Below are 23,640 nucleotides of genomic sequence, written 5' to 3' on the forward strand. Positions count from 1 at the left end.
GAGGGTTTGTGTTTACCTGTGTCCAACATGAGCTAATGAAGAAGCTGATGGTGGGATAACGAGCTAAAATCAAAGCCTCATTAACCGCTGCACCTTTTAAGCTCTGGGTTGTCCTTTCTGTTCGGAGCCGAACGCCCGTTTGGATCGCTAAAAGGTGGCGAATGCTAAATCTCCCCGTGAAAGCGTTATTTCTGGCGTTTTATTTTGTTAGGTTTTAACTTTGTGTAGAAAAATTGATATTTAACTGTATCTGAGCAAAATAAACTGAGATAATAAAAAATGTGACTTCTGTCCCAGAAAATAAGACAAACATCTGCTCTTAAATACAAAACTTTAATAGTTTAATATCTTCCTCCACAACACACCTTCCTACAGAAGACTTGGATGAGAACTTGGAGTAAACAGTAACTAAGCTTTTACCCATGGTGGACGGTCCCAGTGTGTAAGTTACTGCTGAAACCTCTCCGGTGTTCGTACTGAATATTAACACCTTTGGTTGGTTTGCTGCTGGAGCCATTTCTATCTAGACGTCGATTTTCTGAGCAGTCCCTGAACATCTGCAGCTGTTTCTGCTACAGGCTTGGAGAGGGAGCGTGAGGCGAGCGGTGTTAGACTTCATCAGGTGTTTAAAGCCAGGTGAACACGGAGGTATTAAACTAGTCTAATTGTTTTTGTCGCTCAGGAATGCTCTGGAGTGAAACGGAGCCGTTTGGATTCCCTGAACGTAAAAAACATCACGGCTCTTACTAGATGTGCCGAACTGTAACCAGGAGCGGTGCAGGATCGTAGACGCGTCTCAGGTCGTCCTCGTCACTGGGCGTGCAAGCCTTTCTAAAATAGGAACATGGCCGTCTACCTTTCGGTGAGTCGTGGCAGCGTTTCTGTTATGAGGCGATATAATTTGTGAAAAGGTCGGTAAAGAGCCACTCAGCTAGTCTTTATAAGGACACAGACCGGTGTCGTCCCTGTGTCCTCTCACTCTGTCCCGTGACCCAGCTGTGTGGTGACCAGCATGTGGTAGACTCCCTTCTTGGCCAGCAGCTGTTGATGCGTGCCCTGCTCCACCACCACGCCGCCCTGGAAGACGACGATACGGTCGGCGTTTCGGATGGTGGAGAGACGGTGGGCTACGATGACGCACGTCCTGCCTTTACTGGCTTGGTCCAGGGCGTCCTGCACCACCTGAACAAACCACAAATCACCTGCTGAAACCTCTGATTTCATACGAGCATCACTGCTGAAAGGAAAAGAGACAAACCTTCTCGCTCTCCGTGTCCAGCGCAGACGTGGCTTCGTCCAGGAGCAGCACTTTGGGGTTGCGGAGGATCGCTCTGGCGATGGCTATCCGCTGCTTCTGACCACCGGACAGCTGAGTGCCCTTATCACCTGCCTGGGTCTTGTACTTCTGCTCAAGAGAACAGAAACGAAGACACGCCGTGATGTTAGTTCAGAACAACCTGATGACTGGAGCTTCCTGGAGTCCAGTTGTGACAGGAGCTTGATTTTTATGAGCCTGTTTAACTGAAATAATCCACTTCTAGCTGTTGGTTTGTGGATGCTTCATGCAGAAATAAACCAGAAAAACTGCATTCAACCTAAAACCTGCAGCAGGTGAGCCATTTTCCTGCTTCGACTGACTTTAAACCAAACGCATGTCTTCAAGGTCACCAGACGTATATTCAGAAATAGCAGAATTTGTGTGAATTTAAAGAGCAAGTCACCCCCCTACCAGAGTATTACTCCACTCCCACTTCCTGTTTGAAAAACGTAACAAATGCTGTTGCCTAGCAGACCGAGAGGGCGGAGCCGCTAACAAATACACACACACAGGCTGACAACGACATTGTGACATCATATGGTACCAGCTAACGTTCTAGGGTCCCTCTTGGCCAATAGCGATGGCAGATTTAAATTTAAATGCAGTGCAGAGTTTTTACCTGACAACGGCACAACACCGACAGTTTTAGGCAGAAAATTAAAATTTTAACTAAAATGCACTAAAGTGCAAAACTTGACTACACGTGTCTGCAGCACGATTAGACACACATTTATATAGTTTATCAGAAAAAAACGGACTATTTGGGGGTGACTTGCTCTTTAAAGACAACTTGATTTGAAGTGTTTAAAAATGTCCAAAGCCAGACAGATTTAGTTTTCACCAAAGATCAAATACATTTAACATCTGGAGAATCTTTAATTTAGTTGATAAAATATTGAATAGCTCCTAACTTTTCTCTGCAGTAAATGAAACACTTTCAACAGGACGTCCTTTGTTTCAGCCTGCAGCGTAACCTGTTTAGATAAGCCTGCAGACAGCAAACTCCCCGGCACGTTCCTTTTATCTGTAATTCTAACATCTCCGCTGTCCCAGCTTGACCCGATCTCCACAGAATATCAGACAACCAAATGCTGACCCTGACCCACAAGGTTAGCGAGAAATGCTCGTCACTCCCATGGACGTAATTTTCACTTTAGAAGTGGGGGGAACACGGGGGTGGGTGGGGTGGGGGGGGGATCTTTACAGTACGCTAACAGGCTTCAACACAAATGGTTGTATTCCGCTTGGTCCTAGTGCTCAACCAGTGTCAGTTTAATATAGAGTAATATTGTTTTTGGATGGTAAAAAGTGCAGGGGTCAAAACTTGACTTTGGAAAACGTGGGGGGGGGGGGACATGTCCCCCCTGTCCCCCCCAAAATTACGTCCATGGTCACTCCTAACCTGATGAGTGAATGAGTACCTGTGGCAGCTCATCAATGAAGCTGTGAATGTTGGCCGCTCTGGCAGCTGCCTGGATCTCCTCCATGCTCACGGAGCGGCTGTTGTCTCCGTAGGCGATGTTCTCAGCCAGGGTGCAGTCAAACAGAACAGGCTCCTGGGACACGATGCCGATCTGGGATCTCAGCCAGTGGATGTTCAGCTGTTTGACGTCCATGTTGTCCATCACCTGGAGGAGGAGGAGCACCAGAGATGAGAAGCCCTGAGACCTCGGGGATGAGTTACACTCGGACATGAAATCACGTACCAAAAGTAAACTTGTTACGGTAATTGCATCGAGCCATAGCGGTAAAGTTACAGCTTCAGCCATGAGTGTGTATTAACAAGCTAACCCTACCCTAATACTAAAAACACCACAGGTCTACGGTAGGCATCAAGTTCATAAACACGTTTGGGCCACCATCGGACCACCCGGTTATCGGTCTCACCCAACCGCTGCACTTCCCTGTGTGCACCACTCATCACACACACACACACACACGTGTTCCGCAGCAGAACACCACTGGTGTGAGGTTCTCCACTCAGTCACATCAGAGGAGGAGAAACGGCCGGCTGCTACCACTTCAGCTTTAGGACAAACTACCAGAGTCCCAAAAAGAAAATCACCGTCTGAAGTCACGGACAACAGAAGACGTTTGGATCTAGAAAAAGGCGACTGGTGTTTGGCGCTATCTCGTTTGCTCTGGCATCGTGAGTTTCCGGTTCCGGCAGAAGCGTCGTAGGGAAGATACCTGAGGGGAGGGGTGAGTGTTCTGTTACCGCGTTTGCGTTCGAACCTAGCTTGTTCTGTAGATTTGCTATAACAGCTTTAATTATAAACTTCACTGTGCAAATGTTTATGTTTCCACGGAGAAACCTCCAACATTTACCGGTGGTTTTTATCACCTCACCATGAACTACATCCACAAAGTTCAGAAGCATTTTTTTATATTCCCGTTTCTATGATCTTGTGATTTGTTTAGTAATAAATCCCAATAGTTCCGACTATAATCCGGTTCTACGCGACGTTAGGGTGAATTTTTAAATTAGAGTCTGTTGGTGGTTGTAAGTACAAATAATTAGTGTCATAGGACCTAAACTGGTTAGAGTTGTAAAGTACCCCCCCCCCCCCCTCCCCCAGGACTGTATCAGTTCTGCAGTGAATAACCAGCTCATGATAACAAGAGCAGATAAGCATTTATGATCTTCAGCCCTGACTGTACAGAAGAACAAAGGTTTCTAGTTGTGTACAGCTGCTACAAACACCCCGGCCAGGTGAACATTAACCAACCAGCAGCTGATGACACTCACCACACTCCCCCCCTGGGGGTCGTAGAACCTCTCCATCAGCTGGATGGTGGTGCTCTTTCCACAGCCGCTGCTCCCCACCAGCGCCAGCGTCTCCCCCTTCTTCACCTTCAGATTCAGGCCTTGCAGGATGGGCACGTCGGGTCGTGACGGGTAGTTAAACGTCACGTTCACAAAGCTCACGTTACCGTCAAATTTGTCCTTAAACCGCAAAGAGGAGAAAGGTCACCGTGTTTGTAAACACCACGTTTGTAAACAGGTGTGTGTGGCTTCGTGGTGTGTCTGTACCGGAGAGACGCCCTCCTGTGACAAATTGTCAATGTCAGGCTTTTTGTTCAACAGCATCATCAGGTGGGAAGCTGACATTTTAGCCTTGGCATAGTTTGGAGCGAAGGTGTTTGCCTCTCCGAGAGCCATGGCGCCGAACAGAACAGCTGAAATCACCCTGAGAGGAATTCACATCATCAGTCAAAGCCAAGACCCTCTGGAGCGTCGCCAGCATCACACAGTTCTTGTGCTTTTGTGTGATGAGTCAACACATGACATCATTTACCAGTTATGACCATTTATGACTCCGTCTCAACAAGCAACAAGCTTTTACTGATGCTTCGTGCTGCTGCAGTGAACCCAAAGGCCCTCCCTATGAACGCTGGTTCCATCACCTGTATTAATCAAATTATCTCCAGTGATCTTTTTCATTCAAGCACAAATATAATCCAACACATATCCATCATACAGACTGTAATTCTATACAGAGAGAGAAAATGGGCTCCTACGGTGCGGTTTGAATGCATCTTTCCAGTGATCAGTCACAAAATTAAGTCTGTGTAGCTAAAAAAACAAACGTTCGATAGTATTTTGTATGTTTTTCGGTTATTTCAAAGAAACGTGAAGAATAAGTTGTAAAGAATTTCCTGAATTATTTGTTAGGGTGTCCCGATACAACTTTTTCACTTCCGATACGATACCAATATTGCAGCCGATACCGATGTCAATCGGATACGATATCAGCACAAATCATATGTACTTTTACCTGTTTTGTAGTGTGGGATGTATCAAGTGATGTTTCTTAAAGAGCCAATAATAGTATGGAAAAAAAACTTTTTTTTTAAACCATTGGTTGCACATTTTATGGCTGGTGCGACTTATAGTCTGGAAAATACGGTAAACCATTGTTTTTCTGTGTTCCATACCTTTAAAGGTGTGTCTAGACCTACGATGGGTTAAAACAGAGAAGGCTCTGACTGCTACATTAGTAACCCAGCCAAGACTTGAAATCTAGACCACTTTAAGTCTTCATACTTAAACTGTAACAACTAGACTTTAAATGAGTCCTAATGTTATGTCAAGGTCAACAGTTGTTCATGTACCAAGTTAAATCGCCCGTTTATGCTTTTGTCTTATTTACTAATGAAGAACGTAAATCAGCAGAGCTGTGCCAAAATGAGAAAAGATCCTTTGAAGAGGCCTTTAGTTATATTTGGAGTTGAGTACTAGAAGTTTGTTTACAGCACAAATATTTCCAGAAACGCTGCTGTGCGTGCTGCGTTTGTGTAATGAGACGCCAACGAGGAGACTAGTTAAATATTTATACCACTTCCTGCTGCCAAACAGTTCACTGAACTTTAGACTCTCTCCAGAGAACAGAAGGTCTATAAATGTTCATTCCAGCTATAAACTGCTAAATTACAGTACAGTCCTAAACACACGTGTGTGTGTATGTAACGAATCAGCAGCGTACTGATTAACAGGCCTGCTGAGCAGGAATGTTACGCTCTTACCTGCACTCTGACACCTTCTCGACTTAAACCGATTGAGTTAAGTGAATGAGTTAAGAATCCACGACTAAAGTCGTCATTTGCATTTTTTTTACTGTGTGGGCGTCGGACGAGCCCCCGCACCGTGAGAACAAACATCTCGGCTCTAAAGCCGATCTTCATCCGCGTACGTCACACGTCACGTGATCAGGAAGCAGAACATCCGTGTGTTAGGAGATCGTTTTGGGCCGCTGCTGTAAAAAAAAGTGAGGCGCGAACCGGAAAAGCTTCTGCCGATCACAATTCAACAACGGATTATGAAAGAACGGATAACGCTCGAAACGTGCGGATTCTTCCTGATGTAAGAGGCGAGTCTCCGCTTTGTTTTGGTTGTTTTGGCGTCGACATCATGCTAGCGCGCAACGTTCTGCAACTCTTAAAAAAACAGGAAAAACGGTGAGAAACGCTGGCAGCGAAAGAGTTAAAAAGCCAGTTAGAGTAAAGATTTGAGCTTACTCACAGGAACACCCCCTCCACATCCATCCTTCCTTCTTCAATGAGCCACGCTCCGAAGCGGAAGCATCCCGCGTAGGCAAAGTAGATCATGGACTGGGAGAAGGAGAAGGTGAATCCGTAGACATGAGCCTTTTTCTGAGAGTTCCTGCACAGACACGATAAAGTTAACACCATGAAGACTAATCCTCAAATCATCGACACTTGACTGTACAACTGGACGTACGTATAAGGGACTGTGAGGTTTTCCTGATACAGAGACTCAAATGTTGGTTCTCTAGTCAGAGAGGCAACAGTACGGATGTTCTCGATGGCCTCCGTTGCGATCTGTGGAGACACACCAAACACACGTGACATACCATACCATACCATCTTTATTTATAAAGCACATTTAAAAACGGCATGGCAGCCGACCAAAGTGCTGTACAGAATAAAAAGTAAAAACACAATATAAAACAATACACGCACAACAATAAAATGCACAACAAGGCAGATAATTACAGTCAGTAAAAAGACACATAATAAAATAATAAAAGTCAGGGAATTCAAAATGCCTGGTCGTAAAAGTGAGCCTTCAGCAGCGATTTGAACCGGAGGAGGGATGGTGCCAGCCTCACCGAAAGAGGAAGTGCATTCCATAGTGTCGGAGCAGCGTAGACAAAAGCACGCTGCCCCCGCGTTTTGTATTTCATTGATGGAACGCGAAGCAGCAGGCAATCAGCAGACCTCAATGCCCGGTTTGGCACATATCTAGTGACAAGATCCGACAGGTAATCCGGTGCCAGACCGTTCAGGGCCTTAAAAACAAAAATCAGGACTTTAAACTTGACCCTAAAGTTTACGGGTAGCCAGTGGAGCCGCGCCAGTACAGGTGTGATATGTTCTCTCCTAGGAGTGTTTGTTAAAAACCTGGCTGCCGCGTTTTGTACGACCTGAAGCCTGTTAAGAGCGGAGGCAGGTAAACCAATTAAAATGGAATTTGCATAATCCAGTCGAGAGATGATAAAAGCATGGATTACGGATTCCAGATGTGCTCGTTTCAGGATCGGTTTTAAGCGGACTAGTCTGCGCAGCTGATAAAAACACGATCTGACCACTGTGTTAATCTGAGGGCCCATGGAAAACTGTGTGATGACATCTGTCATCCCCAGTCCTCACCAGGTCACTCCCAGTGTCCCACCTTTCCAGCCTTTTCCAGCTCCTTCTTGTCCTCGGCTGCATGTCCAGTGAGCATCTTCATCTGCACAGCTCCGGCTAGCGCGATGACGGGCACCACAGCCAGGATGAGAAGAGTTAGCTCCCAGCCGTACACCAGAGCCAGGATGATACCTGTGCCCAGGTTGGCAATGTTCTGGGCGAACGTGGCCAGTCGCACTCCTGAGGCCTGGACGAGTGAAACCAATCAGAACAGTCTATATAGCAGCTGGGTCAGGAGGCTTTGTGAAGGTTTGTCTGTAGACTCACCCCTTGGACTTGGGCTGCGTCTGTTGCCAGTCTCGTGGTGAGAGCCCCAATGCTGTTCTTAGGTTTATCGAACCATCCAAGATCCTTCAGCAAATAAAGGAGAAACCTTTTACGTCAACCAGGGATTTACACGCAGTAAACACACAAAATAAAACAAACTGTAAACATAATGGCATTAAGTAGGATTTAAAATAAAAGTTATTGTTCTTAATTATCAACATTGATGATGTATTTGTTAAACGACCTACTGGCTACAACAGAATATAAATACGCGCGTTTCTCTGTCGGAAACCGGCCTCAGTATCAACAGTTTAGTCAGCATATGCAAAGAACACAACACAGATGTCAGTTTTAACGGAAACAACAATCACCAACTGATAAAACAACAATTAGATAGAGTCTTTTATTTTGAAATAGTGCTTGTGTCTAATATTCTTAACCCAAATAATTTACTGACCCCAATAGGTGATACAGATCTTTGGTACGTTCTTGCTGCGTTGAGTCTCTAACTGCATCGTTGGTTCTTATTTAAAACAGAGGAAATGCTTATTTATACCTTGCTGACGGTTTCGATCGCGGCTGCAAGCTTCCTCAGAGCTGACGCTGATGGTGGCGGATAAACGGAGAAGGAAGGGACACCACCATCAGCGTCAGCTCTGAGGAAGCTTGCAGCCGCGATCGAAACCGTCAGCAAGGTATAAATAAGCATTTCCTGTGTTTTAAATAAGAACCAACGATGCAGTTAGGTCAGGGGTCGGGAACCCTGGTCCATCGAGGGCCGCTATCCAGCATATTTTAGCTTCAACCCTGCATCATCACACCTGATTTCAATCAGCAGGTGATTAACGGGCTTCTGCAGAGCCTGATGAGCTGCTGAACAGGTGAATCAACCACTGAATCAGAAGTGTTGGACATCTTAGGTGTGTTCTTGCTGTGCGTTATTTCTAATTCCATGTTGTTGTTCTTTTTTAAAACACAGAAACGGTTTTGTCACCTGTTATTGACGCTACAGTTTCGCCGACGGCGAAACTGTAGCGTCAATAACAGGTGACAAAACCATTTCTGTGTTTTAAAAAAGAACGACAACATGGAATTAGAAGTGTTGGAGCAAAGACGTGCAGGATAGCGGCCCTCGAGGACCGGAGTTTGACACCTGTGAGTTAGGTGGCAAAAGATTATCTTACAAAGCAGAAAAAACTGTAATTATGACAAAAACAAACCTCCGAAGGAGTCAACAATACAGTAATATTACTTTTAAAAGATAATAAATATGTGCACAAAATATAAATTTACTCAGTTTGATCCACAGATCTTGAGTATTTATTTTGCATATTTTAGTTTCCATATCTAAGGAAATATTCGTGTCTAGTGAGCACAAATGAACTAAAACAGCTTTGCGATCCCAACCGAACACCTTCAATATTTCATCCATCAGTGGTTTTACTAAAAACCGTAACAACGAACCCCCAACCCATCACCCCTGCAGCACCGCTTCCCGTTTAAAACATCACAGCTCGTGCACACACCTGCCTCAGCATGGATTTGAAAGCTCCAAGTCTCAGTTTCAAGGTGAGGACTTCTCCAGATTTACCGAAACAGAATCCCTGAAAGACAAACATGCATCAGCTCCATGAATGAACTCGGTCTGGATTAGGTGTGAGGCGACACGGCGACATGGTAACATGACACGGTGACACAGCGGTGTCCGACAGCTCTCCAGTGACAGGTTCAGGGAGAAAAGACACGGGTAGGCTTTCAAGGAGCAGCTAGATCTGTGTCTACGTGTTCATGAAATATTCTTGTTGCACAAAAAAAAAAGCCCTAATGGTGAGTAAAGGGTGTAACTCGTTCAACCCGCAGCTCCTCAGGTTTTTTAGCCGTTCTAACGTTCTGGTGCGACACCATTTTTATGCTCTTTCCTTTGGTTCCTTAATCTATAACTGCTTTTGTATCGACTGTTGCACAAATAAAGTTGAACTGATTTTGAAGAAAACTTTTTTTGCGCAGTACACCAGAGTCACTATGTGTGTGTTTGTGTGTGTGTGTGTGTGTTAGGGATGCAACGATACCCCTTTTTCCAAACCGATACGATACTTGGATTTGAGTACTCGCCGATATCGATTACCGATACCAATACTTCTACCACACACACACACACAAAAATGCAATGATTTGGAATACAGATTTTATTTTCTTCTCTGCTTTCAACAGGAAAAGACTGAGTGAGGTAGACAAAAAGTAAATTATATGAATAGAAATCATCACAAAACTAAAATATTAGGTGAACAGAAATAACAAGTCAGAGTGAAGTCATTTTCAAGCAACTGCATTGGTATCGGTTCCTGGTATTGTTTAACTTTTACCGATACTGGAATCGGTTAACTTTTCCCGATACCGATATTGGAATCGGTATCGACATCAGTATCGGTACCGGTTAACTTTTACCGATGCTGGAATCGGCATCGGCATCGATACCAGTATCGATATCGGTTAATACCGATACTGGTAGTATCGTATCGGTGCATCCCTAGTGTGTGTGTGTGTGTGTGTGTGTGTGTTAGGGATGCAACGATACCCCTTTTTTCCAAACCGATACGATACTTGGATTTGAGTACTCGCCGATACCGATTACCGATACCAATACTTCTACCACACACACACACACACACAAAAATGCAATGATTTGGAATACAGATTTTATTTTCTTCTCTGCTTTCAACAGGAAAAGACTGAGTGAGGTAGACAAAAAGTAAATTATATGAATAGAAATCATCACAAAACTAAAATATTAGGTGAACAGAAATGACAAGTTAGAGTGAAGCCATTTTCAAGCAACTGCATTGGTATCGGTTCCTGGTATTGGTTAACTTTTACCGATACTGGAATCGGTTAACTTTTCCCGATACCGATACTAGAATCGGCATCGATGACAGTATCGGTATCGGTTAACTTTTACCGATACTGGTAGTATCGTATCGGTGCATCCCTAGTGTGTGTGTGTGTGTGTGTGTGTGTGTATACCTGCAGAAACATGGTGCAAAAGCACACAACTCCAATAGCGACAAACATGAGGGAGAAGAAATTGGACCTCTGCTTAACAACTTCTGGGTCTCGCTCAGCAAACACCTAGAAGAAGAATGAAAAACCAATTTTGCCGCTTTCACAAACATCTTCAAACAGGAACAGAAGCAGGCGAGATCTTTGTGGCGCCGGCAGAGACGTACGGTGATGATCTTGGAGAAGAGGATGGCGAACAGAGGCTGAATGGCTCCGTTCACAATGGCACAAAACAGGCCGACCAGAATGTAAGGCCACTCGGAGCGGTTGAGACGCAACACCTGGAAGAACGACACCGTGGGGACATCTTCATCCTGAAAAAGCGTGAAACCGCATTTGGAGAAAGAACACAGGGCAAAGGTTACTGTGGACATGAGCAAAAGTAGATGGAACTGTGAATAACTTCAGTTTCCAGAAGAACAGGTTTGATTATTTTCATAGCAAAACCAAAGCCTCAGAGGACCAGGGGGGTTGGACATTATCCATGTTCAATGAGAAGTCCACATTCAGGTCTTAGCTGTTGCTCTCAGGACACACAGCTTACATCTTCTGCCTTTTCCTCATCACCCTTCGACTTTTCCTTCTCTTCCTTCTCTCCAATAGAAGCTGTGAAGGAGGAGCCTCTCGTGGACTTCCTCCTGAACAGCGAAGTCTTGGAGACGATGTTGGACGTTGGACTTCTCTCCTCAGCGGACAGCTCTCTCTCCTCATCCGTCTCCTCTACCTTCTGAAAGGTCTACAGCGAGAACGAGACGAGGGAGAATCTCACTACAGAACGACCGCCCTGACACGAGCGTGCGTGTGCACGTTACCTGCATGGTGACCAGTGTGTGGTAGACTCCTTTCTTTTCCATCAGCTCACTGTGAGTGCCCAGCTCCACGATTTGACCTTTCTGAAAACCTGCGATGACGTCGGCGTTTCTGATGGTCGAGAGGCGGTGAGCGACGATTAACGTGGTGCGGCCCTGTTGGACCTGTAGACGAACAAAGGAACCATCCAAGCACGACGTTAGATCTGCAGGTGTGGAAACGGCCGACCTGTTGAGGCTACAGCGGGGCGGGGCTAGACCGACGTGCGTGTTTTGCTGCTGTCGGTCTAGATTCCTTGTGGGGAAATTACTGATGAGGACCAAACAAAAACTCTTACTTACTGAGAGATTTCAGGTCTAACGTGTGAATAAATACAGACCAGCTCTACCGACAGGAACACACCGTTTCTCGTCTAACTCGGATTAAACGAGAAAGCCGGTACCTTATCAAGAGCAGCTTGCACGATGGTCTCGCTCTCAGCGTCCAGTGCAGATGTGGCTTCGTCCAACAGAAGGATTTTGGGGTTGCGGACCAAAGCTCGAGCAATCGCGATCCTCTGCTTCTGCCCCCCGCTCATCTGAGTTCCTCGGTCACCGACTAAAGTCTCGAACTTCTGCTCAACAACAACAGTCTCTGTCTGAGAAAGGACGAGCATAGACTTCAACGCTTTGGTGATAAAATGGTGGCCTACATCAGGGAGGTTCATGATGAAGTCGTAAGCGTTGGCTTCCTTGGAGGCTTGTTCGATCTCCCTCTGGGTCACGTCTGGTCGACCGTAGCGGATGTTCTCGCTGATGGTGGTGGCGAAGAGGACGGGCTCCTGGCTCACGACTCCGATCATTTCTCTCAGGTAGCGGACGTTAAGCGAGCGAATGTCGTGATCGTCGATAGAAACCTACCAATAGAAGAAGTACATCTTTTATTCCCGTCACACATGTATGATTACTGAGTGAAACCCGTCACTTACAGAACCTTTCTGGGGATCGTAGAACCTCTGCAGCAGCTGGATGGTTGTGCTTTTACCACAGCCGCTGCTGCCGACCAACGCCATGGTCTGCCCATTCTTCACACTTAAACTCATGTCATCTAATATCTACAGAGGACACAAATGTCGGTCAGAATCAGCGCCGTCGCTGGGAAAACGGGTCCCATTTTGACTGGGAACACACTTTGACGTCGGGCCTTGAGGGGTAGTTGAAGTGGATGTTTTTGAACTCGATGTTCCCTCTGATGAAGTCCGGCTTGAAGCCCGTGTTTGAATAGCTGTCGATGCTCGGGTTCTGTGAAGAAAACAGCACGTTCTGGTTTGTAGTCTGGCCAAAACGAGATCAAGACTCTGGTTCTTAGAATAACCTCAGACGGACAATGGGAGGAAGGCCGCGTCGCTTCCCGGGTTAGGGTGAGGGAGTCTGACTGGACCAGTGTTTGTTTCAAAATTCTGTCTTTTCACCGCTTTTCTTGATGAACACACACACACACACACACACACACACACACACACACACACACACACACACACACACACACACACACACACACACACACACACACACACACACACACACACACACACACACACACACACACACACACACACACACACACACACACACACACACCTTTGTGCTTGACAATAAAAATAAGACAAAAAGAAATAATTTGCATCTGCTGCCATTAAAGAGCAAGTCACCCCCTACCAGAGTATTACTCTGCTCCCACTTCCTGTTTGAAAAATGCAACAAATGCTGTTGCCTAGCAGACCGAGAGGGCGGAGCCGCTAACAAATACACACACACAGGCTCACAACGACATTGTGACATCATATGGTACCAGCTAACTTTCTAGGGTACCTCTTAGCCAATAGCGATGGCAGATTTAAATTCAAATGCAGTGAAGAGTTTTTACCCGACAACGGTGCATCACTGACAGTTTTAAGCAGAACATTAACATTTTCACTAAAATGCACTAAAGTGCAAAACTACTGACTACACGTGTCTGCAGCACGATTAGACACACATTTATATAGTTTGTCAGAAAATAAAGTTGGTTTGGGGGTGACTTGCTCTTTAAAGGACCAGAAATGTGCTGAGATCAAGTCTAGCATCAACTTTACCAGAAGCTGTGTTCTCCAGTCAGCGCAGGCTTTTCATGAGCTTATATAACTCAACTTGGGTTAGGGTTAGCCCGTACTAGCAGAGGCGTCACGTCGATCCAACACCAATCATAATTTTGATTTAATTTTTGAACGTCAACTTTGAGAGCGTTGACTTGCGCTAAACCCCTGGAAGAGCGGAGCTACGTCTGTGGAGAATCGGCTCAAATGACCCGCTTTTTTTCCTTATTTTTTAAATTCAACCAGCAGGAGCTCGAATTAGAGAAAAATCTGTCCAGTCTTAACCGGTTTGGAGTTTCCGGCTGCTTCAAAGCAGCTCCACAGATCGCCTGAGTACAGCGGTGTGTGATCGCTGACACAAGCCGACAGCTGTCCAGAGGAAGGACTTCTTAAAACAACACAAGCAGCCCGTCTTACGTGATCAATGATGTGGTAGACTTTGTAAGCAGCTCCACGAGCGCTAGCAAACGTCTGGACGTTGGGAGAAGTCTGCCCCATCGCAAACACTCCAATAATCACCACAAAGAACACCTTCAGACAGAGAGAGTGTGTGTGAGCTTCACTACGGCTCCTTCAGGCAGGGTCAGAAACAACTAGCACAAACTTACAGTGAGCACTTTGCCGATGGTGTACTCCCCACCCAGGATGAGCGTGCTGCCGTACCAAAAGGCTAAAGCGTAGGACAGGTAGATCATCATAAAGGTGAAGCCCATGGCGATGTTAGCAGAGATAGCCTTCTTGATTCCCATCCTTTTAGCGTCCTCTAGGTTCTTGTGATATCTGCCGCACGAAACAGACGGGGGCAATGGAGACGGTCAAAAACAGGCCCGACCCAAACCTCAACAGCAGCTGCACAGACCGGTTTTATTCAGTTAGAGCCTTCCACTGCTGAGCCTGCGCGCGTGTACACACTCACACACACACACACACACACACACACCTGTCGATTTCCTTATTTTGACCACTGAAGGCATACACTGTCCTGATGGCAGACAGCACCTCCTCAGCCACAGCACCAGCTTTAGCGTAGGCGCTCTGCTCTTTGGTGGTGAAGCTCGCCAGCACCTGTTCAGACAGGTGAGGAGAGGGGAGAACGTAAACTCATCTTTTAAGCTTACAGGGCAGCAAATGTGTGCTGCTCCTTTCTAAATAGAAGAGGACATAAAAGACCGTCCGGGAGAACGTTAAATAACTTTACCTTACTGAAAAGTGCTGCCGAGATGCCCAGAGCAGGGCTCACAGCCAGAATAACCAGAGTTAGCTTCCAGCCTTGGGTGAAGCCAATGACAAAAGCTGCAACGAAGCTGCTGAAGCTTTGGATCAGCATCCCCACCTTGTCACCGATGCCTTCTTGGATCTTATAGACATCACTGCAGGTGCAAACACAACCAATGATTCTCAAACACAGCATTAAAAGGTGTGGGAAACTCATTTAGTCAATACATTTGAAGTGGGCTCTGGTAGGAACGAGTCGCACTCGGAGCAAAAATAGCTCACGTGCGCTCCGTTTCAGGAACTAGAAGTAAGCAACATCAGAGCTGAGCTTCAGACGATAGGACCTGGAGTCTTACTTCCTGATATGTGGACATCTCTCCTCTGATAGGCTAACAGCAACACGGCTCCACCACTGACTCTGGTTGCTCTGCAACGTTGATGTTTTACCTCCACTAATAACACAAGCCTGGAGGAGTTCTGCTGTGTGGTGGAGTAGCTAATGCTAACAGTTAGCTTCTACTAGCTGAGACGTTCTCTGCTGTTTCCTGGACGCTAAACCAACAACAGCCTTCCCCGTCATGAGTCCAGATGGGTGAGTCCATGAATGTTGGTGACAGTGTGACGTAGATCTGTCAGGATTCTCTAATCCCAGAGTTTCAACGTCTGTTTTCTATCAGAAGCTAATGCAGGAGATAGGTGTAGGAGACTATTTTCTATGAGAAGCTAATGCAGGAGATAGATGTAGGAGACTATTATCTATCAGAAGCTAATGCAGGAGATAGGTGTAGGAGACTATTTTCTATGAGAAGCTACTGCAGGAGATAGGTGTAGGAGACTACTTTCTATCAGAAGCTACTGCAGGAGATAGGTGTAGGAGACTATTTTCTATGAGAAGCTAATGCAGGAGATAGGTGTAGGAGACTATTTTCTATGAGAAGCTACTGCAAGAGATAGGTGTAGGAGACTATTTTCTATGAGAAGCTAATGCAAGAGATAGGTGTAGGAGACTATTTTCTATGAGAAGCTAATGCAAGAGATAGGTGTAGGAGACTATTTTCTATGAGAAGCTAATGCAGGAGATAGATGTAGGAGACTATTTTCTATCAGAAGCTAATGCAGGAGATAGGTGTAGGAGACTATTTTCTATGAGAAGCTACTGCAGGAGATAGGTGTAGGAGACTACTTTCTATCAGAAGCTACTGCAGGAGATAGGTGTAGGAGACTATTTTCTATGAGAAGCTAATGCAGGAGATAGGTGTAGGAGACTATTTTCTATGAGAAGCTACTGCAAGAGATAGGTGTAGGAGACTATTTTCTATGAGAAGCTAATGCAAGAGATAGGTGTAGGAGACTATTTTCTATGAGAAGCTAATGCAAGAGATAGGTGTAGGAGACTATTTTCTATGAGAAGCTAATGCAGGAGATAGATGTAGGAGACTATTTTCTATCAGAAGCTAATGCAGGAGATAGGTGTAGGAGACTATTTTCTATGAGAAGCTACTGCAGGAGATAGGTGTAGGAGACTATTTTCTATGAGAAGCTAATGCAGGAGATAGATGTAGGAGACTATTTTCTATCAGAAGCTAATGCAGGAGATAGGTGTAGGAGACTATTTTCTATGAGAAGCTAATGCAGGAGACAGGTGTAGGAGACTATTTTCTATGAGAAGCTAATGCAGGAGATAGGTGTAGGAGACTATTTTCTATGAGAAGCTAATGCAGGAGACAGGTGTAGGAGACTATTTTATGTTCAGCCTGCATGAAACACTCAGAGTGACCCGTTAGAATCACAATGAAATAATTAAAACAGTGTTTCAGTGTTCCACACCACTAAGCTTGGAAGCGGAAACAGAAAACCGGTCACCCACTCTGTCAGACGTGTGTTGAGCTCTCCCGTCTCAGTGACGTCGAACCAGCCGATGTCCTGCTGCATGATTCTGTGGAAGAACAAGGTGCGGATGCGCTTCACCTGCCGTCCAGCGGCAAGCGTCCAGAGGGAAACCTGCAGGTAGGCTGCGATCAGCACCACAGCTCCCATGATGGAGTAATAGATGGCAAAGCTGGGAGAAAAGGAAGATTATTCGTTTAAATTAGACAGAATTTCTCTGAAGGTCACTTATAAAGGTTCAGCTGGTAACCTACGAAGTCATTTCTTCCTGTAAGGTGCTGGTGATATTTATAGATGTGAAATCTGAGAAGACAAAAGTGACATCATCAACAGCCACTTTGGGTGACTTACTTCTGTTTACAGACGCGCTCCGAAAACTCACTGGGGTGCGTCATGTTGATGCTGGACGCAGCGCTGTTAATCAGACTGTCCGTCATCTCTCCGAAGACAATGCACATGAGAGGGAGAACCACGCCGTTCGCTACTGCCATCACAGTGCCCACAATGATCATCAGGATGTCTAAACCGTCGGCGAATCTGAACTGAAGTCAGAAAAAGAAGGAGTCCGAATAAGAGGCCATTACTGGCTAACAGCAGGGGACGGGCGGAGTTTAGCCCAACAACAGGAGGATGTGCTGCACCCCCATCCGATCTCCCCGCTTCCCTTGTTACTGTACCACACACACACACACACACACACACACACACACACACACACACACACGCGCACACACGCGCGCACACACGCACACGCGCACACACGCACACGCACGCACACACGCACACACACACACACACACACACACGCACACACGCGCACACGCGCACACACGCACACACACACACACACACACACACACACACACACACATATGTAAGAGCACACCTTTCGCTGTTTAGACACGTCTTCGCTTTCATTTTCAGATTTTGTTCTCTCTCTCTCTCTCTCTCTCTCTCTCTCTCTCTCTCTCTCTCTCTCTCTCTCTCTCTCTCTCTCTCTCTCTCTCTCTCTCTCTCTCTCTCTCTCTCTCTCTCTCTCTCTCTCTCTCTCTCACACACACACACACACACATATGTAAGAGCACACCTTTCGCTGTTTAGACACGTCTTCGCTTTCATTTTCAGATTTTGTTCTCTCTCTCTCTCTCTCTCTCTCTCTCTCTCTCTCTCTCTCTCTCTCTCTCTCTCTCTCTCTCTCTCTCTCTCTCTCTCTCTCTCTCTCTCTCTCTCTCTCTCTCTCTCTCTCTCTCACACACACACACACACACACACACACACACGCGCACACACACACACACACACACACACACACACACACACACACACACACACACTGGTGGACCAGGAGAGGATCACAGCGTGTAGCTGAACTTACCACAGCGAGGGGACCGACCATGGGCTCCTTCTTCTCTTTCTCCTTTTTCTTCTTCTTTTCCGTCATCTCTTCACCTTTCCCACCAGAAGGGCTTTAAAAACACAGAAGAAGCTTTAGATTTTATTTGTAAAAAGTCAAATCTATCATCAGATGGGACAGTCCGTTTCTGAGTGATGTCTATATACAATATTAGCCCTTTGATGCATGAATTATGAAATATTCAGCCATGATTTTTTAACAGTTTTTTCCATTCATCTTGAAACAAATTTCATATTTACATATTTTTTGTAACATTTAATTTACAAATTATTTATTACACGTCCACCTCAGTAGTTAGCGTGCGTTCAGAACATGAAATATGTTGGCTTGACTTACTGAAGTCCAAATGGAGGGGCTCACATGCAATAAAGTCTTCAACTGTGCTTAATAGTAAAATAAATAAATAGATAAATAAATAAATAAATAATTCTGAGCACCTGTCCACTGTAGTGACCATTATGCATCAAAGGGTTAATATTAATTTGTACATTTTCTAAAAACTTTTAAACTAGTACATAAAGTACATCATTTTTATTATTTAGGTAATTAGACCACAAGTAAATAAATGAGTCAGATAAAAAAGAGAGAAAGTGACCTTAAATGTCCGTTTTGCTCTGGTCTGGCTTCCACCTGCATCTCGTACTTCTTCTTCATGTCTGAGTCCTGCAGGAGGAACTCTGTTAGCTTCTACATCCAAACAACTTCACATGAACACGTCCGAGCAGAAGTAGAAAAGGGTCAGCGATTTCAAAAGTCCTCCCAGTTTAAATGATGATCTGGTGATAAATAAACAGGAAATCAACCTGTGAGATGTTCCGAACCACCAGCTGCCGTCCTTCCCGTCCCGGTGCCCTCTGATCCTGATGAGGAGGAGGAGGAGGAGGAGGAGTACACCCAGAGCCACCTCGTCCCTCCTCCTCTTCCTCGCGTGGCTTTTTATGGCTCCTGTTCTCCGTCCTCAGCAGCAGGACATTTAAGAAGTCCTCGCCTTTTGTCTCATCCTCGGAGTTTTAGGGAAGACTAATCAGCTGTGGGCTTAGCCAGCGCGCGAGGCTTCACTGGAAACGGCTGATTAGCTGAGGGGGCGTGGCTTCAAGCTGCAGGTGCAAAGCTAGACCGATTTAATAATTTATAAAAACAGAAACACAGTAATTGAACTTTTCAGATGTTTACGGACATCAATCATGAGATTAATTTCATGATTTTATACACTGTTTATGTGGAAAACCCGTTAATATCTGTTGTAGACAGAACGGCCTGTGTTTGGAGAAACTGAGATTAGTTCTGATCAAACAGCTAATTCACACAAAACACATGAAAATAATAATGGAACCTGTTCTTCTAAACGTCAACTCTGAATGTAATAATATTTACGATTAAATAAACAAGAACTGTGAAATGTTTGGCGAAGTAAGACTCATAAAACTGCATTTGCATCAACTACTATGAAATTTGGGAGGGTTGGTAATGTTTTGAACCTGGCTAAACTTTTCATCTGGCCTCACTGACACAGATGTTAGCTTGGTGGTGTCCAAAATCAGGGGTAGCATCCTTGTTAGGGCAGCCTACACAGTCCGTGTTGGTCGGGTACTTCCTCGGCCGCTAAGACTGGAAGTGGGCAACAGTGAATTTGGACGGTCGTGTTTATTCCTGTCCCTTTCTTAGCTTATGTCCAAGTAATTGTGACAGCGCTGAACGAAGTAAAAACTCAGCAATACATGAAAAATTACCCACCTCACGAGCTTGTTTACCAAGGTTTTCCCAAGATTTTTCATGGAATTTGGACACAGCTCTCATTTATCAGACCTGAATTAATCTCTTTTCCTCTAAACTGAGTCCAAAAGGACTTTCTACAACAAAGAGTTCGCTTCTTTCCCACAGATTTGCAGGATTATGGAGAAAAATATAATCCTCATATTTTTCCAATATTATTCTACATACTACATTTACAGATTAACATTAACACAGATGTATATTTATGGGTGGGACTCAATAAATAAATTAATCTAATTAATTAAAGGTTTTGCAATGAATTAATCTTTTGAATTAATTGCTTTTATTTTTGATTTATTCCATATATTTACCTACAACTGAACCATGTTCAGCGCTTTGGGCTTCCTGACAGGGTTGCGGCAGGCGCTTTATAAATAAAGCTTTGATTGATTGATTGATTAATCTTGATCAATCATATTTTAATTGCTCAAGAAAAAATTTCCCTGAAAACTAATTTTTAAATGAATATAAAGAGAATCAACCGATAGACATAGACATTATTATTCTAAAGTCAGTCGTGAGCTGCTATAGATTTAAATGTTTATGTTTATTTATTTGGCTTTTATCCAAAGCGACGTACAATTTTTAACCAGCAGATAAATGCTACAAAATAATAGCGTATAAACAGAAAATACTCCATTCAAGGTAATTTTTAAATCTTTTTTAATAATATTTTTGTCATTGCAGATAAATAAAAGATGTATTTTAATATCTGCCTTTGCACTGACCCAAAATGTCACGATCACAAACGTTGCCCAAAGTGTTGATCCTCTTGAAGGCGTGTCTGAATGTCTTTTGATATGATGGGTTTAAAATTAAACTGGTGATTTTTGACCTTTGTGATGTTTTATTTCTCTGGGTTAGAAGCAAATTTAAGCCTCTAAACTTCAACGTATCTTAAACAAACATTTCCCACTAAAAATATGTATAATGTAAATAAAAGGAGATTAAAATTAATGTTTAAGCCAAAAGTTAAATCCCAGATTTGTTATGAGATCCTGGGAATAGCCTTGACTTTTAGCTCCAAGCTACCAGTGTTACATAAAGACCATAAAACACTACCAGCACGCCTACTTGTGGGTTATTAGGTAACATTTTACTAAATGTTCTGCTTTTAATTTTCTTGCAGCAACTTTAGCATCAATAGTTTTTAGGAAAGTTGTACCTGATCAGTGGAAATGTAATAATTTGTTTAATATTTGAAGGAATCTCCAAAGGTTTTAGCTTTTCCCCTCATTTGGTTTTATTATACAAACCAGTGATTGAATGTGGCTGTGTTGATGCCAGCATGGGGGTCAAAGGTGAAACTGCAGCAGAAGGTGAATGTCAGTAATGGTTCCTTTGTAAGCATAACTTAGCAGAACAAAACAATCAGATGAGAACTAAACGGTCTCTGATTTCAGTGAACGAGGAGTGATTCACGCTGGTCTTCTCAGAATCAGAGACTTATCTTCAGTTACGTCACCAACAGACACAAAGGTCACCGCTTCATGGCGAGGTCACGTTCTAGGTGTGTTTTCACCGTCACTGTCTCGTGAGAAATGTGCGTCGTGTGGTTCCATCAGCATTTTAATTCATCTGGATTCACTAAGGTTAGGGCTGTGAAACTAACGGAGCAGCATCACACGGACACATGAATGCAAAACGCTGTCGTTCTGCTTTTGTTTCCTTGTTCTTTACAGGGGCGGATTTAGCAATTTGGGGGCCCAAGGCGAACACAGACAAGTGGCCCCTTACACTAAATTTTCTACAATCTTAACTTTAACTGGATTTGCGAAACTCTCCCCTCTTCTGACACGAGTTATTTTCCCTTTTTATTAGTCCTCCTTTTTCCTGTTTTTCCCTCCTTTTGAACGCTTTCAATAATTGCGCTGCTTTCTTCTTCCTGTCGGTGCTCCTGTGCTTTGCCTTAGCAATTTTTTTTTCTATTTTCCATTTTGGTCTATGTTTTCCTCCCTTTAAACATTTTCCATTGTCTTTCCTTTCTGCTTCCTTTTGATGTTTACATCGAAAAACGATGTCACTTTCAGAAGTGAAAATAAAAGCTTTTATGAAGCGAGCCACTTCTTTCCCTTATTGGAGCCACTAGGATAACTCCATGTCATGCTTAATGGTTTAACTATCCTTTGAGTTTGTTACGAACGCTCCCGCCTCTCTTCTCCTTCTTGTTTGTGGTCTCATGGCACTTGGCAAACAACAATTTGGTACATTACCGCCACCAACTGGATTGGAGTGGAATGACTACCAACCACTTCCAGTTTGTGCATCGCCGTCTTAATAACCCTCTTACGACCATAATTATAAGAGGGCCGACTGGTATGTTTTTAATCTTATGGCTGTAAAATTGTAATTAAAAAGTGCAAAGTGTGTGTGTAAATCTTTCAGAACAACCTCAGCTTTCAGTGTATGGTTTGTATTTAGAATTTATTTCTATTAAAGCCTTTAAAAATCAGCTTAAAAGTGGAAAAAAGCAAAAAACGGATTTGAATTTTTTACATTTATTACTGAACAGGAACTTCTAAATTACTGGGCAAACAATTTAAACATTGAACTGTTATGCATCTATTATTGAAAAAGTGTGAACCTTGGTATCAGTTTTTGGCAGTTTTTAAGACCATTTATTTTTGTAAACTTTCAGACGATTTTATTTGATGTGGTAGACCTTGAAGCAGTTTCTCTCCAGCTGCAGGCAGAGTCCTGCACACCTCACACCGCCATGGGATGCTTCTCTGGCACACCGTGCTGCTATACCAAAAACTTTTGTTTTAGCAAAAATAATTATTTATGGTAAAAAAATAAATAATGCTGGAATGAAGCTGAATCTTACAATTAGCAAATAGTTGAGGGTTGTTCAAATAAAAAAAATAAAGACTGAACAAACATTCATACCCTGGTTCACTGGAGATCTGTCCTTCTTCGTGGTCACTGTCTTCAGATATAAGCCTTCTGGGACACCTAACAGATCGTGTTGATTTTCTTTGAGGCATTTCCATAATTTCATGCTGGTTTTTATGCTGATTAGCTTCCCCGTTCCGTTATCCGCTTTCACCGCGGCGCTGCGCTCCGTTTCAATCAGGCTGTCCAGCAGGATTTCCCCTCGTAGCGATATTTTCCCTAACTCTGATTGCTTCATGCTATAGATCGTTGGAAAGCTGCTTTTATGTACTTTTAGGAACCGTTGGAATTTCCTGGATCTGATCAGCCATTCAAAAGTGATAAAACGGAGCATTTTGGATGACAAACTCAGCACGTCTCTGAATCTGTGTTGTGATTCGTTGCACTCAAGACAGGGAATCCCGGTGGCTACCGTAATGTGTTATAAATGCAGGAAAAGCCCCGTTTTTAGTCTTTTCAGCGCTTTTGGAATTTTAATGATATCTTGAACGGGTCAGGAATTATAGTAATGAGAAGCATGTCCAATCCCGTCTGCGGCAACAGGTTGGTAATAAGAATATTGTGGCATTAACAGAGGGGTGCTGGCGGTCAGGGCTAGGAGGCCCCCCAACACAAGGGGGCCCCAGGCGGCCGCCGACCTATGCCTAATGGTAAAACCGCCTCTGGATCTTCATGTGC

At 44.2% G+C, this 23,640-nt stretch overlaps 1 protein-coding gene across 2 annotated transcripts; it reads right to left on the reverse strand.

Moving 5' to 3' along the window:
- Positions 1-314: 314 nt before the first annotated feature.
- abcb4 (ATP-binding cassette, sub-family B (MDR/TAP), member 4) lies at positions 315-19,301 on the reverse strand. Of its 2 annotated transcripts, XM_054741201.2 has the most exons (28): positions 19,098-19,301; positions 18,890-18,957; positions 18,256-18,346; positions 17,263-17,422; positions 17,135-17,183; positions 16,861-17,052; positions 14,977-15,148; positions 14,719-14,843; positions 14,387-14,558; positions 14,196-14,309; positions 12,835-12,945; positions 12,633-12,758; positions 12,357-12,560; positions 12,108-12,278; positions 11,668-11,829; positions 11,400-11,591; positions 11,023-11,169; positions 10,820-10,924; positions 9,325-9,402; positions 7,799-7,882; positions 7,515-7,718; positions 6,561-6,661; positions 6,342-6,482; positions 4,353-4,509; positions 4,068-4,265; positions 2,740-2,946; positions 1,259-1,405; positions 315-1,182 (listed from the first exon to the last, which is right to left on the reverse strand). In XM_054741201.2, exons 2-28 carry the CDS (start codon positions 18,946-18,948, stop codon positions 976-978), a joined length of 3,876 nt encoding a protein of 1,291 aa, XP_054597176.2. In that variant the 5' UTR covers positions 18,949-18,957; positions 19,098-19,301; the 3' UTR covers positions 315-975. The 2 variants fall into 2 exon arrangements, with proteins under 2 accessions (XP_054597176.2, XP_054597178.2); XM_054741203.2 differs by lacking the exon at positions 17,135-17,183 and having other exon boundaries at positions 17,232-17,422; positions 19,098-19,282.
- Positions 19,302-23,640: the final 4,339 nt, after the last annotated feature.

The sequence above is a fragment of the Nothobranchius furzeri genome, chromosome 5 (genome assembly GCF_043380555.1).
Source record: "Nothobranchius furzeri strain GRZ-AD chromosome 5, NfurGRZ-RIMD1, whole genome shotgun sequence".
Classification (NCBI taxonomy): domain Eukaryota; kingdom Metazoa; phylum Chordata; class Actinopteri; order Cyprinodontiformes; family Nothobranchiidae; genus Nothobranchius; species Nothobranchius furzeri.

Excerpts from the sequence above, each read along its gene's own strand:
- abcb4 (XM_054741201.2), bottom strand. The coding sequence starts at position 18,948 with ATGAAGAAGAAGTACGAGATGCAGGTGGAAGCCAGACCAGAGCAAAAC. Across the intron at positions 6,483-6,560 it reads AACCTCACAGTCCCTTATAC|GAACTCTCAGAAAAAGGCTC; the intron begins GTACGTCCAGTT and ends GTGTCTGTGCAG. Across the intron at positions 1,406-2,739 it reads TCATTGATGAGCTGCCACAG|AAGTACAAGACCCAGGCAGG; the intron begins GTACTCATTCAC and ends TCTCTTGAGCAG.